Below are 18,025 nucleotides of genomic sequence, written 5' to 3'. Positions count from 1 at the left end.
GGAAACTCTTTTGTCTATGATTTCGCCTTAACGTCGCTTTAGTTTTCCCTTAGCGACACTACTTTTGCCTTAAGGTACTGTTTTTAACCCACTTCATTGTTTTAGTTTCCCCCTATGGATACTTCTAAGCGTGTATATATATATATATATATATATATATATATGTGAGTCGAATGGCCGAGCGGTTAGCAGGGCCGCCACAAGCTATAGCCATAATATCGGCAATGGTTAGAACAGCACGCAACAAGAGTTGCTGCTACCGGGTAGCACAGATACGACGGGACCCTTAGGGGCGAAGAAAGTCATTGATCGAGTTCCTAGTCCACATATCAAGTGCACTGAGCATCTTACATTAAATGGATATGTGCGCTATATAAACTACACTATTATTATTAATACAATTTCCTATATTCCATAGTTCATTAATTTATTTTACCTATGTTGCTGTCACCACAAATATATTTCGTATTCAGTTTCATATCCTACTTCTGTTCTATCCAATAATAGTAGATTATCCATTTTCATAGAATTTCCTGTTTGTGACAATGATAATCACTCTGCTGCCCTCTGTTGTTAAGATTTGAACCTAACTTATGAAATATATCTAGTTTTACTTATAGCAAGGAGGTAATATCCTTGCTAATAGCATGAGCAATAAAAATATCTGTAGGAAATCTGTCCAATTGTTTCATATAGTATGTTGAGAACAGAGTACAGTAGTCTACTATATACAGTGCAGATTTAACCCAATTATACTCAAATGATTTAATCTTATAAGCTAAGGTATTGTTGTTATTTGAGGTGTTCATTGGGTTAGCCTGAGGCGGAATCTAGACCATTGTTGCAGCTAGTGTATTAGGGAATTGAAATACCTGAGCATTATGAATGTGTAATCTGTATCCATTTGCAGTAGACCAGAATAATGCTAGGTCATATATAGCCTGCTACTTGTATTAAGTTTCTAGACTCGCTTCATACTCAAGGCCCTTATTTCAAAGTATAGTACTATACTTCTTTACAACTCTGCAATTTGGCATAAGATAATCAAACAGATATTTGTGCCTTATTTACAAAACAAGATTATTATCAAACATTTTAGCATTATCATATAATCATCCTTAGTAATAAATGTATAGGATTTTTTATACCATATGGTAGATCCTCTGGTATAAGCCCATCTCCCTTCATCGCGGGGGCCCAGGCCCCCTCTCTCCGCTTTGTTTGATCGGCTCCCTCGCAATTCGTATTGCCATTTATCTCACTGGTATGCCCCCACTTGGAAAAACATTCCGCCGGCCCTGCCCTTGACCAATTTGGCGGCGGTTCGCTTATACCCAAGAAATCTCCCAGTTCAGATTTTAAAAAAACTCAGCTTTAGGGATAGTAAATCAAAGGAAAATTTTCAACACTGCATGCCCAATTTAAAGCCAGTCTTTGTTTTTTGTTTAAAGTATTTGTAATTTCAGCTGAGCTTCTCATTGAAACTGTACTCTGGGCTTTTCCCCAGGAGAAACACTGGTATGTAAGATATTGATGTAATGGTGGGGTTGTCTTATGCCCAAGGTGGGCTGAATTGCTAGCTTCATACCCTCATCAATTTTAGGAGCCTCATGAAAAACTATTTACTATTTCAAAACAACAATAATTTTCCATGGGAATTAAAAATAATGACAATCTGAAAGCCTAAGAAGAGGAAACATACTGGCCGGCTCCACCTTCCCCCACCCAAATCCGCCCCTGAAGTGAGATGCACTACAGTTCTCCAGCCTAGCTTAAGGCTCACAAAATATTAAGCGAATACTAAAGCATAAAATGTACAGAATGCTGAACACTACTTATTTTGAATGATAATGCTACCTTTCTTGCCATTTATTTCTTGCATTATTGCAGCACTGTATTTACCATATTAATAAGTGCATCATATACTTTTATTCTGATCACCTTGTATGAATGTTACTCCAACCTACTGTAACATCGCATGAACACTACTAGTTTGGGTCACCAATTGTGTCTATTTGATAAAAGCAGGGGGTTAAGGTCAACTCTACCCTATAGCTACAGTAGAATAAGAATTACTAGAGAGTGATGCTTAATCAATATTGCCATATGCTCGACTGCATTAGATATCATTACTTGTTATTATTGTTACTTGTAAGAATATGGAGTGAATTGTTTGTTTTATGTACTGAAACCCTGCCCTCAGCTGTAAGTTTCTATGCAAATACTTTGTGACTGTCTTTCTGTAATGAGCCTTAAATATAGGCACTTTGACAAAAACCAACTGTTGTTTACCTTCAGCAATCCTGTAATATTTTTCGCACAAGGAGTGGTCCTATAAAGCAGGAACGTATTCGGGCTAATAAAATACAGCACGACAATGGTATTTGCAGATCCCTGGTAGAGCATTAATATCTTGATGGATTAAAAGCATTGCATAATATTGAAACGTGAAATGATAGGTTTAGATATGTACATTGATACATTCGGTGGCATATCATATATTTCTTGGGGTTTGGAGGGGTGGGCTGATGGTCGCACCATTAGAAACCTCTGGTCCCCAGCCTGGAGATGAGGTGATAGATGAAATTTTATTTGCTGAGAAAATTTTCAGTAGGAGCCAAGATGTTTAATTAGTGATATATAGGCTATGAGATGATACTTGTACAGACAGTGCCTCCTCTCAATGTTTCCATGTTGCAGTCATAAGAAACTTGATATGATTTAGTGTTTTGCAAGTGACTATGTGCACAAGTAGGTTGTTCCAAGGTCTTATCATTCGAGAATCAAAAAAGGAGTCCCTAAAACACTGGTTTTCGAGGGCTAATGTAACTTCAAGGAGTGTAGGCGTGTGTTATTGTTTTGTATTTGTGGATACGATGCGGTAAAGAAGTAAGGTTGAAGGCAAAATGATGACATGTTCACAATGGAACTAAGATGTATTTAAATAGAGAAAATCTTGCCTGTTTGTCAAATTTGTGGTTCTTAATAGTAAAACATTCCATGTATACTGTAATGTTTGTCTCAGATTAAGTAAAGCAATTCAACAACAGGACACACTTCACCAAGCGAACATAGTGCATGCGTACAGTCCTTTGCGTACAGATCGATAATCCGATACTAGTTGCAGGTACAGCCGTCAATTATTAGTCTGTGCATGCCATACGTTTTATGGTGTTAGTTACTATTTTATTTATTTTGGATACTCGCAATGTCTGATACATCTGGTTTATTTTGACCATGAGCTTGTTAAGTGCTTCTAAAATTCAATTAGTGAAAATTGACCAACAAAATGAAAAGGAAATTTAAAATTTACAATTTTTTATAAAAAGTCATGTTCTTATACAACATTAAACTGTCATTTTGACAATGTTGGACTAAGGTGCACAAACCGAACATTTTGAGTAGTGAAAATGTATTTATTTTTTCTGCGATGCGAGTCTCATGAACCACTATTATAGATCACATATTTTGGTTTAATTAATATTAAAATAATGAATGTAATTTCAGCCTAATGTTAGTGCAAAATATCATTAGGCCTTTGTAAATACTGCACGACGCGCGATTATCATGGCAACTAACATGCGCTTGGGTAATTCTCCACACACTGACCGTTAATTTTGTTTTGATTGCTATTGATTTGTTTGTGACGATTAGCGTGTAGGGTGCGTGGCGCGTAGAATGTCGATGCCAGAGTTATAAACTTTGATGACCCAAGTGCGTTCTGTTGTTGAATTGCCTTGGACTAAGCTATAAACATCAGAACTAACAGGTGTAGAATGTATTACAAAGTGAAACCTAAAGTTTTGCAGACTAATGAGTTTTAAGTAGTAGGCCTAGTAGTTGTACTAGTCAATGGGGTGTATCCCACAACTTGTCTGGTGTAATTGTATTCTGTCTGTAAAAGTAAACAAGTACTGTAACTTGGCTCAAACCCAATTTTTGTACAAATAATGTAAGTATACATATATAGTTTACTTCAGTTATAGTAACTGATACTACAGGTAGCTGCCATTCTAACACAGTAGGTACAAAACCTCATCCCTGCCACACTGGGATTCCCCGTCATTCTATTATCGCCACCACTGCTCGGGGATGTGGAACCTCGTGGGGGTAGCAAACAGCCGCAATTGTGATCACCATTTTTTTTTCTTTTTGATGCTGATGACCTGTCTCTTATACACATCTAGATGTGTATAAGAGACAGCTTTGTGACTGGCGGGATGGTCAGCGCTATAAAACAGAGCGGGCCCCTGAATATGGGGGAGGGAACTTGCTGCCTTGCAAAGAGGTCTTGGATGGCCAAAGGCAATACCCACCACCGAAATGCCCCCGCGAAATTTTTGTGTTCTAGACGCCCGAACATAACATTTGAGGCATTCTGGGCTATCATTTTTTTCTTTTTCTCTCTTTTTTTCTTTTTTTTCTTCTTTTTTTTACCTCCCAAAAGGGGGGGCCGGGGCCGGGCCGGCCCCCCCCTAAATCCGCCCCTGGTGTTAGTTAGTTACTATTTTATTTATTTGGATACTTCGCAATGTCTGCTACATCTGGTTTATTTTGACCATGAGCTTGTTAAGTGCTTCTATAAACTACAATTCAATTAGTGAAAATTGACCAACAAAATGAAAAGGAAATTTAAAATTTACAATTTTTTTATAAAAAGTCATGTTCTTATACAACATTAAACTGTCATTTTGACAATGTTCGACTAAGGTGCACAAACCGAACATTTTGAGTAGTGAAAATGTATTTATTTTTTCTGCGATGCGAGTCTCATGAACCACTATTATAGATCACATATTTTGGTTTAATTAATATTAAAATAACGAATGTAATTTCAGCCTAATGTTAGTGCAAAATATCATTAGGCCTTTGTAAATACTGCACGACGCGCGATTATCATGGCAACTAACATGCGCTTGGGTAATTCTCCACACACTGACCGTTAATTATGTTTTGATTGCTATTGATTTGATTGTGACGATTAGCGTGTAGGGTGCGTGGCGCATAGAATGTCGATGCCAGAGTTATAAACTTTTATGACCCAAGTGCGTTCTGTTGTTGAATTGCCTTGGACTAAGCTATAAACATCAGAACTAACAGGTGTAGAATGTATTACAAAGTGAAACCTAAAGTTTTGCAGACTAATGAGTTTTAAGTAGTAGGCCTAGTAGTTGTACTAGTCAATGGGGTGTATCCCACAACTTGTCTGGTGTAATTGTATTCTGTCTGTAAAAGTAAACAAGTACTGTAACTTGGCTCAAACCCAATTTTTGTACAAATAATGTAAGTATACATATATAGTTTACTTCAGTTATAGTAACTGATACTACAGGTAGCTGCCATTCTAACACAGTAGGTACAAAACCTCATCCCTGCCACACTGGGATTCCCCGTCATTCTATTATCGCCACCACTGCTCGGGGATGTGGAACCTCGTGGGGGTAGCAAACAGCCGCAATTGTGATCACCATTTTTTTTTCTTTTTGATGCTGATGACCTTTTCATGGCATTAAATGCCAGGGGGATCCTCACTGGCTCCACCACTGCGTAGGGGTACAGAATGGTATTTGGACCCCCTCCCCAGCATGAAAACATTAAAGAAATTGAAATGTATTAAAACAATGCAAATAGTAATAATAACGTTAATAGGAACCATGGTCCCCATTGGAATATGGTTTCCTTCACATCCAACGGCAAGTACACTCATCACTAATGGCACTGTCACACCTTGACGATTTAGTCAGCGTATTCCAAACGTTTCAAAATTTCTTTAAAACGCTGGCATACACCGAACTATCGATGCTTTTTTTTCAACTTTGGGCACTCATAGTGAATTCATAACGTATTGGACGTATAAATAACATATTAGTAAATTATATAGGACGTTTTGATAACTTATAGAAAACTTACACGAACAAACGCTTAGCGTGTGCCAGCGTTCATAACATATGCCCAGCGATAGTCTACCTTATGCACAGCTCGCGGCAGCGTATCGCCGACTATCACGTGACGTAGCCTATAAAAAGGCTGCCGCTCATCGATTTAAATTATAACCACACTAGACATCGCAGTATCAACATTACCATATTGACATCACCTTATTTTAATATCAATTCCCCTAAACGCTGCCAATACGCCATTTATATGATAACTGTAAGTTAGAAACATGTTCAATATGCGTTCGAGATAAGTTCGTTATAAGTTACATATAAGTTCAAAGCATGTTACTCATAGGTTAGAAATGCGTTTTGACTTTTGAGTAACTTACAAGTAACTCGTGTCAATGATCGCTTAACTTACCTACAACTTACGGCCCTGCGTATGCGGAACGTACAAGCCATACTCTGGCAGCGTGCTCTTAACTTATGCGAAACTTACCAATAACTTATTCGACGTACGCCAGCATATTTGCCATTTTTTTCATATGTCGGTATACACTGGCTAAATCGTCAGGGTGTGACAGGGCAATTAGGATGGAACAATGCTTATAAACTCTCTCTTATTGAGACCTAGGGTGTGGAATCTTTTGTAGTCGCTGTGACAGGAATTGAACCCAGGACTAGGTTAGATGGCAAGCATCCAATAAGCTATTCAACTCCACTCCAATGTACTGTAGTAGCTACCCTGACATGTGTGTAATCCCCGCATTTTTATCATGTTGAAGGTACAGAAGCTTGTACCAATCGTCCCTGTCATTCTAAAGTAGGTCAGCTGTCATTCCTACTTTTCTATGACAAGTTAAAGTTAAAGAAGCTGCTAATATCCATCCCGGACATTCTACAGGGGTATAACATACTACTGTTATCCTGCCATCTCTGCCATAACTATTTTTTTTATCATTTTTAAGAAGTTACAGTGGCAGCTACCAGGCATTCCAGCCATTCCTGCCATTCTGTCATGTACAGTTACCGATCACAGACAGTCCTCTTTTTGGACGCAGAGCCTGCGGGCAGTGGACGCTGGCAAAACCAGCCCACTGTGGCTGTGAGCTAGATTTTCTTTGTTTTTTTTTGACAGGTTGTATTAGGCCATGGGGTGAAAATCCTAACGTTCAGTCCCGTTCCGAAATTTTCCGAATACTTTTACTCATTATGATAATTATTATAATAATATTTAAAAGCACCAAAAAAAAGTTCGACCGTCAGAACTTCTGCAAATACGAGAAAATGACGTTTAAACTTACGAAATTGAAAGATTTTATGCATTCCTAGGTATTGACTGTGGGCTTCAATTATGAACCAAGAATGCTTTTATACAAAAACTCCTTGCATATCGTGTACTTAGTCCAGACCACAGGTTCCTCTAGCACCACAGCTTTCATGGTGACCATAGAGCCACTGGGCAAAAAATGACACAGGAAATTTTGTGTCAAATATTTAGTTAAAAAATGCATGCAAAATGCAATTTATTATTATATTTCAGCTAGACACCAAACCAACATACTGTAAATGTGTTACATCTTCTATATTTGTCATTTTCTTGTCACCAGCAAACTTTTAAGGTGAACCCTATTAAAGATAAGGTGTGAGACACCTCCTTGGATCACTTGGGTACACCTACTGACTACAAGATTATAAAAGCATTGTTTTCATTATTGTTGTTAGTGCAAGGTGATAGTACAATCATTGCTCCATTGTATATATTACAAAACCAAAACCAATTGTGGTCATAATAATAAAGTTAATATATCACATCATTGTAATTTTCTTGTCACCTGCAAACTTTTAAGTTGAACCCTTGTATTAAAGGCAAGTGTGAGATTTACACTAGAGGTCTAAATGGAAGAAAACAATGTGACATACCTCTAGTTTTCCAACAATTAGAAAACAAATAATAGCACCATTGAATTGATACAAACAGATCACCTCATGCAAAAATGTGTATAGAGTCCAAATTTTATTCATCATTCTGATTTTTGTACCAAGCTGTTCCTTTGCATTCCTATTGGCCCATTAACAATTGTGTAACAAGTATTTTTCAGTAGTGAATGACATTCAAATAAAGGATAAGATACATAGTTAAGTATTGGAGCAGAAAAAGAGAAAAGACTTTCCACTAGATATGGTGGTTACATACTGTTCTATTGTCTCCTTCAATTTAGGCCTGCTAGCTTAGCAAAATTATCTCAATTTACCTCTGTCATGATTAGTCAAGACTAGTTTTTAATTCTCACCTAAATTTATTCACAATGTGCTTCAAGTCTGTTGTGTATTTAACTGTATGATTGGTGTGTATTTATGTATAATTGAATTACTTATATGTGACTGCTTTGTTAGAATTAATTCCAGTATACCAAATTTAATATCATCAACTGTCAATGTTGAAATGGAATGTAGGAAAAAATGGCCCCTGTAAAAATAGCCCCGGTAGTAATGGCCCCTGTAAAAATGACCCCGGTAAAAATGGCCCCAAATGACAAGTAGGTAAAAATGACCCCAATGAAAAAATTAAACTAATAGAAATGTCTTTTTTTATTTGAAATCTTTAAATATTTAAATACTAAAATAGCAAGAATTGAATCAATAAGTAATTCCTGCAAAAACAAAAATATAAATGGCAATTTATTTGATGTTAGATTCTTTTTAAAAACCAAATTATTTCAGTTTTAAAAAAATGCGTATAATAATTTTAAAAAAATCAGTTTTAATACAGAATTTATTATTGATTGCCATTTTTACCTACCTGTCATTTCAGACCATTTTTACTGGGGCCATTTTTACCAGGGCCATTTTTACCGGGGCAATTTTTACTGCACATTGAAATGACATTGCTAGCACTACTAATAATATCACATCATTTCATATATAATTAACTAAAGTGGATCCAAACTGAGTAGTGACTACAAGCACCAAGCAGGCACAAACTGTGCCCATTATATTGGATCTGCCATTGCCCCTCATATTCAAGTACGTTATTTTCTTGTTCGATGCTTGAATGTAAGGTAGAACTAGAATCAGAAAGCAACCAACTGGATTTGTGTCAGTTGTATGACAGAGGTCTGTTTGTACCCCTTGATTACAAAAGCTTTTCAGTTGTATGATAATGGTGTTTAGGTTTTAGTGGTGCCTTTGTTATGAGATTACAGTATGGAACAGAAAGGTACCAAATTTGAATGAAAATCCCTTACAGTACTTTCAAAGATTATTATACAGTAATTCTGTAGTTCCAACTATTTGTAGATCCATAGAAGCATTCTTTCTGGCATGATTACTTTTACTATTATAAGATATATTCACAATACAATTTTGCTACCAAATAACAACAGGTACTAACAAAAAAAAAAATACTAAAATTGTAAACAACAATCTAATAATACACAATTATCCATAGTCTGAGGACAATATGGCAAATAGAAGTTGAAGGAGCCATTTTTTCTGAAAAAAATCCTACATGGCTAAAGTAAATTTTAGAAGGAAGTATTGACTCCTAATTTACATTCCTTTTTATAATTAAACTGTTTGTTTCAATGAATAAATGGTATTCGATTGTGTTTCGATGAACTTGGCTCATTAAAGTAAGCCTAACATGATAGACATAATTAAAAGAGATAAAAATCCAGTGTAAATTTTATGGTGATAATTATTATTTTCACAGTTACCTTGTCTTTTCAGCTCAGGGGATAGGAAAATTATTTGGAAAAATTGACAAAATTTATAATGAACAATCTATATCTAGAAAAAAAAGTACAACATAATAATCAAGTTTTATTTATTTTTTTTTAATACATTAAAATGTAAATATAAAAGAAAGCAAATTTATCTTTAACAAATAAATTTGTAAAATTACAAAAGTAATAACCAGAAAAACTCACTTGATTTGTTTCTGATTAATATAGAACAGGTAATCTACATTCATAATCATAGATACAACCAACTATAATTCTGAAATAAAAACATGTACAGAAAGTACATATTCTTCCTCTAATGTTTTTATCAATTCAATGTAAATAAAAAACTCCCACACAAAAATCATGAAGAAATTGCCAAGCTGTCCATTGTTTTCCACTACATTTAGATGGAAATTTTAATAATATAATACATTAAATGTTTACATGTTTTAGAATGGATGGATGCTGTTTTTATTCATACTAAAACATCTCTTGGTAGCTGGACAAGGGAAGTTGGGTAGACCTGTACTCGATCTACTCAACTTAAAATATTAGTAACATTGTCAGTATTTAATGTATGCAAAATATCATCTTTTGATGTGCGTTGGATAATATTTGTATGATTGATATCATAACAAAATTTATTATATTTATGGGTTAACCAAAATTATGGTCCTTGGTCTCTAAATAGAGGGTAGTCTTCAATTGGAGGGGAACAACTAATGATAAAGATAGGCATTCATACGGGCCTGCAAAAAAGCGGTCTTTAATTGGAGATGTCTTTAATTGGAGGGACATTATATTTCTATAGCCTCAAAGAGGAAATAAATAAAACAATGATAGTCTAATAGTAACTTTAAAACTGTACCAAAAATTACAAGGTTTTTAATTCAAAGATATTTTTTAGAAGAAACTTGTACTGCATGATTCATTATGGGACAAGAAATTTAATTTGTTTTTCTTTATTTATTTGACATTATATGTGACTGATGTACGAATTTTAATGAATTTCTAGCAGTAAATTGGAACAACAATATCTTGTATATTGATACATACATACTTTACTTTGTATTTATATAGTGCTGCTACATCAAGATCGTAGCGCTGAAGAAAATAAATAAATAAAGAAGTAAATAAATAGCAAGTAAATAGTCCAAGGGTAAATGTAACTTTTTGAAAACTATTATTTATGTGGGGTTTTGTGTGAACTTGTTGCATTACAGTAGGTGTTTGAACATCGCTCTTTAATCTTTGTTCCGAGGTCTCATTCTTGGCCGGATGTGATGTTGACCTACAGTTGAACTTGTTTCACTAATATCGCGTTCCGCTGTTGATTATATTCTCTTTCGTCACCTTTATTCCAACTCAAATGCATTCAAAATTCAAACAACTACTGAGATTAAAAAGCATTTTCTAACTTTGTGAAAAGCTGAATGGAATTCCATTCCATTGTTGATAATAATTTTTAAATATTTATGGATTTATTTATATTTTAGCTATCAAGAAATCTCTCAAATCTGGTATTCTATCACAGATGGGTATTAAGGCAAATGTCAGAGTCCTTAAAATAAGAATTAATTGTGTTCAGATCCTACTATAACAAAAGCTAAATTAACCCGGAGAATGCATATAATGAGGTGTATTGTAATGTCTACTATTTAGGTTTGTAGGAATTAGCTTCCAAACTAAATTGGTACTAAACCTAGAGTCATCACCCTGAAGTGTTTGTTCTGAACTGTAAAGCTAACTTGTATCAATATTGACCACCTAACTTGAAAACTTATGTAGAAACTTATACTATACCTGGGAAGGTTTCAGCATTATAAAAGATCATGAATTTTAAAAGTTGATGTAGGATAGATAGGTGTGCATTAGGTGGAACAATCATTACCGATCAGTAAGTTTTATCATGTACAATCTTCCTTGACTTCTGAATAGAAAATATGACATGAAAACCTGAATAAAGATGAAACCTAAAAAAGTTTTTCCAAGCATCAGCAATACAAATCTTGAGAATTTAAATTTTTTTTTTTTTTTTTTTTTTTTTTAAGGAGCTTGAAATTCTTACAATGTTTGTAAAGGGCAGTTCTTCAACTCTTTCTTGTAATAGTATGGTCGTTTTAGGTCATCAACAAATGTTGATTTAACAAGCGTCCTCTTTAACATGGTAAAAGCTCCTTTTCAAATCCTTGTTGGGGAAATAAGGTTAAAGCCGTTGTAGTGGATCTTCCCATTGGGTAAATTTAACTTTACAATGCTTGAAAACAACTTAAAATGCCCAAAATTAGTTCCATTTTTTCCTAGGCACTAGATGCTTAAACTTCAGGATTCTTACTACTCAAAGAATCTAACATCTTTCATATCTTAAATTGTTTGATTTGGTGATTTTCCTTTTCCTTTGAGCAAGAATCTCTCATAAAAAAACCAAACAAATAACCAACTTGTTGCACTAAATACCCTCGAAATGATGATAAAATTGACCATTTACATGCTAGAATACATCAGATCCTTCCCATTGTATCCCTTCACCTACATCTTATCATGGGTCTAAGGTTGCTCCTGGATCTCCTAGATACTTCCTTATGGATTTCAGGCATTTTTTTCACAAAGATGACAACATTTGTAGGTCTGTGCTTACAAAATTCTCTTATCGTTGGCTTCTGACATAGAAAATCATTGAAATTTGAATAAAAATGAAGTCTCACTAAAACTGCTTTAACTTTTTTCTTGGCCCCTCCCACTTAGGTTCCCACTTAGGTTGAGGACTCGGCCTTCTTATCGGGGGACATTGGCAAAACAACCAGACTATAGCAGTAAGCTTGTAGTATATCACTCAATAATGTTCATATAAAAATACAATGTCAACCTCCAGAAAAAATGGAAGGCCAAAGCATAATAAAGTCATATAAAGATAGATATTTTTATATCCTTATTCTCTTAGGGTTACTATCGAAGAACACCAGAGTATTCAGAAATTTTGGAGCGTAACATATCTGGCATCTTTCAAGTTCCTATGATACATTCAACATATATGGTTGACTTGCAACGACAGGTATCCCTCGATCTTCAATACACACCGTCTCCGGAATATGATGGAGACCTAGATGACATGCTGATATTTGCCTACTCCGCACGTAAAGCATGTACGTTCATATTTTGATTCACTATACAAAATAGAATTTTTAAAATGTTAACATTGTCATGAGTAAACATGAAAGTAAACTACATTGATGCATTCATTGATAATTTTGATAAATGTTGCCAAATGAAACAAAACCATACCATAGTTCAGTTCCCAATAATATTTCTAAACAAGCATAGCTATGTTAGTCTAAGTATAAAAACATATGAATGACAAGAGAACTTAGCACTGTAAAGGCTAACCATAAATTTATTAAATCCTGGAGTTTGTAGACTTCCTCAGAATTGTGGAAGCAGGTGCAGATCTATAGCTCTCCCTGACTGTCCAAGGGAGCAGGTCCACTGGGTGGGGTGCAAAGGAGTTAACCATTCTATCGGTCGGTCGGACGATCTGAGGGATTTTTTTTAACTTTTTTTCTAATAATACAAAATATATGAACTGATTAGGTGCCATTATCACCGGTCAGTTAGTTTCCATTTGCTTCAGGTCTATATTTTAAATTTATATTTCTCACCTAGACCTTCACAACAGCGAAAGGTGTGAAGGTCTGGATCCATGCATGAAATGGAGGAGGGTAGAAGTCCACTGTGTGAATGAAAGTTGGACAATTTAATAAATTTATGGTCATTTAATTGCTGAGTGACAGTAATTGGCATAAAAGAAACATTAATTTCTTAACTTGCTTCAAAATTGTATCCGTAGTCATTCCTATGTATGTGATAAATGCAGTATTCTTTGGCAGTCTATCAACCCCAGCTGGTGTTACAAATACTCTAGAAGAAGATCAAGAACAGATGATATTCCAGCGGATAGAGGTTATGGGTTAGTAGCATTAATCAATTAACAAGATTTGTTCATTATTTTAAATATTTATCTTAACATTAGTACCATCATTATCATCACCATTGTCGTCATCACCATTTTCATCATTAGTAAGTAATAATAAAGTTGCAAAATATTGACACTTTCTTCACATTGTGAAAGTTGTTATTATATATATTTTGAAATTCTTGATATTACAGTATTTAACAAATTTTATTCTGGATGTACTTTTAATTCTAATAACATTAGATTTACAAAAAATTGGTTTACAATATATATGTATTTTATTGTCATTGTTGTCACACCATTATCATTTCTGTGTTTATGTTTTTAATTTGTAGATGTATGCTGGAGCAAACTTAATTTTACATCAATTTCAATAATTTCAAATTACACATAAAATAATGAGACAACTGTCTGTAAAAGTTATCAAAAAATATGTAGTAGAATAATAGTTTATGACACTGCAACCTATTCTTTATTTTTCAGTTGATCATGAGCCAATGCCTTTGTCTAATTATATTAGCCCACCTTTTAAGCCGTTGACTAAGTTAGGAGTTGATGAGATCTATTTGATCAACTTGAAACGTAGGCCGAAGAGAAGAGAGCGAATGATTAAATCCCTTCATGAATTGTCACTAAATTATACCATCTTAGATGCAGTAGATGGAAAGTAAGTACCAGAAGTTGTTTCAATGCATTTATGCTTTATCTGCTATCATCCAACAACAAGAACACAATCACAATATATTCAGAAAGTATATAGAACTGTTATTGTAAGTCATTTTGTGTCCAATTAAGTACCTTTAACCCTTTGAAGTCCCAAATGACTTTTCCCAAGTCACTGAATCCTATTAAGGGGTTGTTAATAGGTTTATGAAAAACGTAAAATACATTTTTATGACTGCAACTTTCAATAAATGATGGTTTGATTGTTGTGTAATATGTTTTAGGCTTCCGAAAAATAGCAATTTTTTTTTACCTTTTGACCTAGGTCAAAGGTCAAGTGCCCAAAAATTGAAATTCAAGGACCTAAAAAAGGTATTTTTTTACCCAAAAACCCTTTGTAAACGTCAAGAAAAAAATTCCTATGTTCATGAATGTTACATATTATGTAGAATATGTTGTTTTCTACAGGAAAAAAATATTTGTGTTTTTATATAAAACACAAATATAAAAATATTTTTTATATCGAAGTCCGATGTAAATATTGGGCTCCATTTGGGTATTTGTGTTAGAAAAAGGGTAATTATTATGACCCTTGAAATTAGCAAATGATGTTTTGTTTGCTGGATGGAATACATGCGCATGAGTCTCAACAAATTTAAATATTTTTGACCTTTTTGACCTAGGTCAAAGGTCAAGTGCCCAAAAATTGCAATTCAGGGGCCTAAAGGGGTATTTTTTTACCCATAAACTAAGCACTTCCTCCTCGTGCTTAGAGCTAAACCTAGGGCTTATGTCAGTTAATACACTACTAGCAGTGGTGTCATCATCACCTGAATCGTCATTACTCACTGCAGAATAATATATATCTTCACCGAGATTGATATTTTCATCCCCACTCTCATCGTCTGCTAAAATAAGCGTAAGCACGTCACTGACGCTAAATGACTGCTTTCTTTTGGAAATTTTGAATGCTTCTGCACATCCAGTTGCAGCAACAATAGGGAAATCCTCAAAATGACTCATTAAATAGAGGGTAGCAGCGTTAAACGTCACTCCGTACTGTATACAGAGCGTGCTTCCTGCGACAGAAAATTGGTCCGTATAGTATACGGACCGCGACTTCAAAGGGTTAATGTATCCGTATTTATTTGAATGTTTGAACGCATCTGGGCATTTATTGTTGAGAAGGGTTTTTGAAGGACGTTAATTCGAGGAAGGCGTTTATTCAAGGACGGTGTTTATTTTATCTTGTGTAAAGTGGATACATATATAATCAAATAAACGGCACTTACTTGCACTGTAAATGTGGAACTGCGTGACCATAACAGACTTCTCGATCTGAAACAGAAAATATGTAATTCTACAGGAGTAGAACATTATTAGAATGTTCTGAGAATGATGTTGCTTCTATTAGATTTGTTTACAGTCATTTAGAGGGGAATTTATTTGAGGAAAAAAATAAACAGTGGCGATCCATCATGTAAGCTGAATGGTATGCAGTCAGTTTTGGAGTTACCCAAGTAGGGAAAAACTGAAGGAAATTTTTTAAGATTTATGCAATTTGAGCACATATTATACTAGTATGGATTACATATTTTTTAATATATTTTAGTTCACATATATTAATCTATCAATTTTAGGCTATTCTTTTAAATTTTACGCTGCACTCCCTTCTCTAGTCCAGTCAAAAAATGGGGTTTTTTTTCATCTCTTTGCTACACTATAGATGAAGGTTTTCTTCCCATTTTTTGAAAATATTTTTTCATCGAACGATTTCCCATAAGTATTAATTGATTCACGTTTATCAAATTTTTTATATTTCCTTCCTGCATTGGATGTCATTAATGAGGTCGGACAAATTTTAAAATATTAACATCATCAACAGCGCGTGCGATTATTGTAAAGGATGCACACTAGGAGTAATGCATCCAAATCAATGGTTATTGTTGTTATTGTTTTTATTTTTTATATATCATAATGTACTTTTTTAATTATATCCGATATGTAAATCAATTTCTGTATCAGGGGAGGGGCTATAGCTTATTAAATGTAGTTTTGCATTGCATGAATAACTGTGAGCTGTTCTGACACATTGAGTCTTGTGGTACAAAAAAATGAAAAATTAGTTGATATATTTAAATGGATGACTATATAAGCTTTATTTTGGTCTTTAAATCATGTTCATAATTTCAGTAAAACTGAAGTAAGATCATTTTAAAGGAGGAAAAAAAAATGTTGATATGTTGTAGAACTGATTTTTCTAAAAAAATGTTTGGCGAAAAACTGCGGAACGGTGAACGAGATACAGATTTTTGAATATTTAAAAACTGGGGGGAAAAGGGGCGTAACTGCTCATTTTTACACCTTTTTCCCCCAGTTTTTAAATATTCAAAATTCTCATTCACCGTTTCTCAGTTTTTGATCAAACTCTTTTTTTTGTCTTAGAAAAATCAGTTCTACAACATAAAAAAAAAAAATTTCTCTGGAGCCCGAGTTCAGATGTCTAAAAACATACTTAAGAGAAAATTGCCTCTGAAGATAACTGATAAATTTTGTGTTGGTTTTTCTATCAATTCTGAAAAATATCTTCACAAAAATGTGCCTCAAAAACATGTTTACCTTACTGTAGTTAACTCAACTCAGAACTTTTGCTACCATGAAATATACATAGTAAACTTCAGAAACAGAAACATTGACGAACCCATTTTTGTCAAAAATATCAGTTCAGATATGTTTTCTTGAATATATCAAATTGACCTGGTGTACCACAAGACTCATTTTGTCACAACACCTCCTCCCATACTCATATTATGTATATTCATGCTTGTATTATATTGTGTATTGTGTATGAGGTGGAAATAAGATTCTGATGTTGAATTTGCTATGACAGTATAATGCTTTCAAAAAGCCCTTCTTGGAATAGTAATTTAAAATGGCCTTTTAGACACTTTGTGGGATATTTCCATCAAAATTACTGAAATTTGGTTGCATGTATGAATAAACACCTTGTCAGGTTTTGCTAAAGCCTTTACAATTTTTGACCTTATAAACAAGTATCAATGCTTACTCTTTGTTCAGCTTATGCTTTTGGTTGGTTTCAACGTGAGACAGACCTACCGCAATTTATTGTTAAATGTAGACTATTTGTTGCAGTTTTTCATTTTATTATTCAATTTGTCTACTTTGTATTGTCCTTTTGATGTATTCAGTCTACAGGCTGTTTTATTGTGTAATTTAATATATTGAAACTAATTATATATTATTTGTATAGTTTAATGTATTATTTGTATAGTTTAATGTTTAGGATATTTTTTCATTTGGGAGCTTTATATTTCTTATCTTTATATTGTTCCTAAATTTGAACTTATATTTGTTTGTTTTCAATTAAACATTATTGTGCATTTCAGTTATGTGATTAAATGCTATAAGGTAAATAATGATATAATTTGAATTTACTTCCAAAGAACTTATTTCCCAAATGCACACGTGACTATTACACATGTATAAGTTAGTGTGCAAATAATCCATTTTAAATTAATATTTCCTATGTATTATTTCAGACAACTAACAGATGACAAACTGAAAGAAATGGGAATTGACATGCTGGATGGATACAAGGACCCGTACCATGAAAGAATCCTGACCAAGGGAGAGATTGGCTGCTTCCTTAGCCATTACAAGATATGGGTTGATGTATGTATTTCCAGTTTCAAAAAAAAAAAACTCACAAAAGGATAAACAATTGGTTAATTAAGTGAAACAAAATCCAGTTCTGAAAGAAACTA

The 18,025-nt window shown here is 34.1% G+C and overlaps 1 protein-coding gene across 2 annotated transcripts in view; it reads left to right on the top strand.

Annotated features, from left to right (window-relative positions):
* The window catches only part of LOC117124948 (procollagen galactosyltransferase 2-like), a 63,051-nt gene that overhangs the window by 34,007 nt on the left and 11,019 nt on the right, over window positions 1-18,025 (top strand). For both annotated transcript variants that reach the window (XM_033271288.1, XM_033271287.1), the window contains exons 4-7: window positions 12,549-12,750; window positions 13,452-13,571; window positions 14,061-14,244; window positions 17,801-17,933. In XM_033271288.1, the coding sequence (XP_033127179.1) occupies window positions 12,549-12,750; window positions 13,452-13,571; window positions 14,061-14,244; window positions 17,801-17,933 (639 nt within the window). The remainder of the gene's footprint in view (window positions 1-12,548; window positions 12,751-13,451; window positions 13,572-14,060; window positions 14,245-17,800; window positions 17,934-18,025) is intronic.

The sequence above is a fragment of the Anneissia japonica genome, unplaced genomic scaffold, assembly GCF_011630105.1.
Source record: "Anneissia japonica isolate Jap-2015-1 unplaced genomic scaffold, ASM1163010v1 scaffold8236_len642391_cov169, whole genome shotgun sequence".
Classification (NCBI taxonomy): domain Eukaryota; kingdom Metazoa; phylum Echinodermata; class Crinoidea; order Comatulida; family Comatulidae; genus Anneissia; species Anneissia japonica.
The sequence above is the reverse complement of the archived record's forward strand: the minus strand, read 5'-3'. Positions and strand labels throughout refer to the sequence as shown.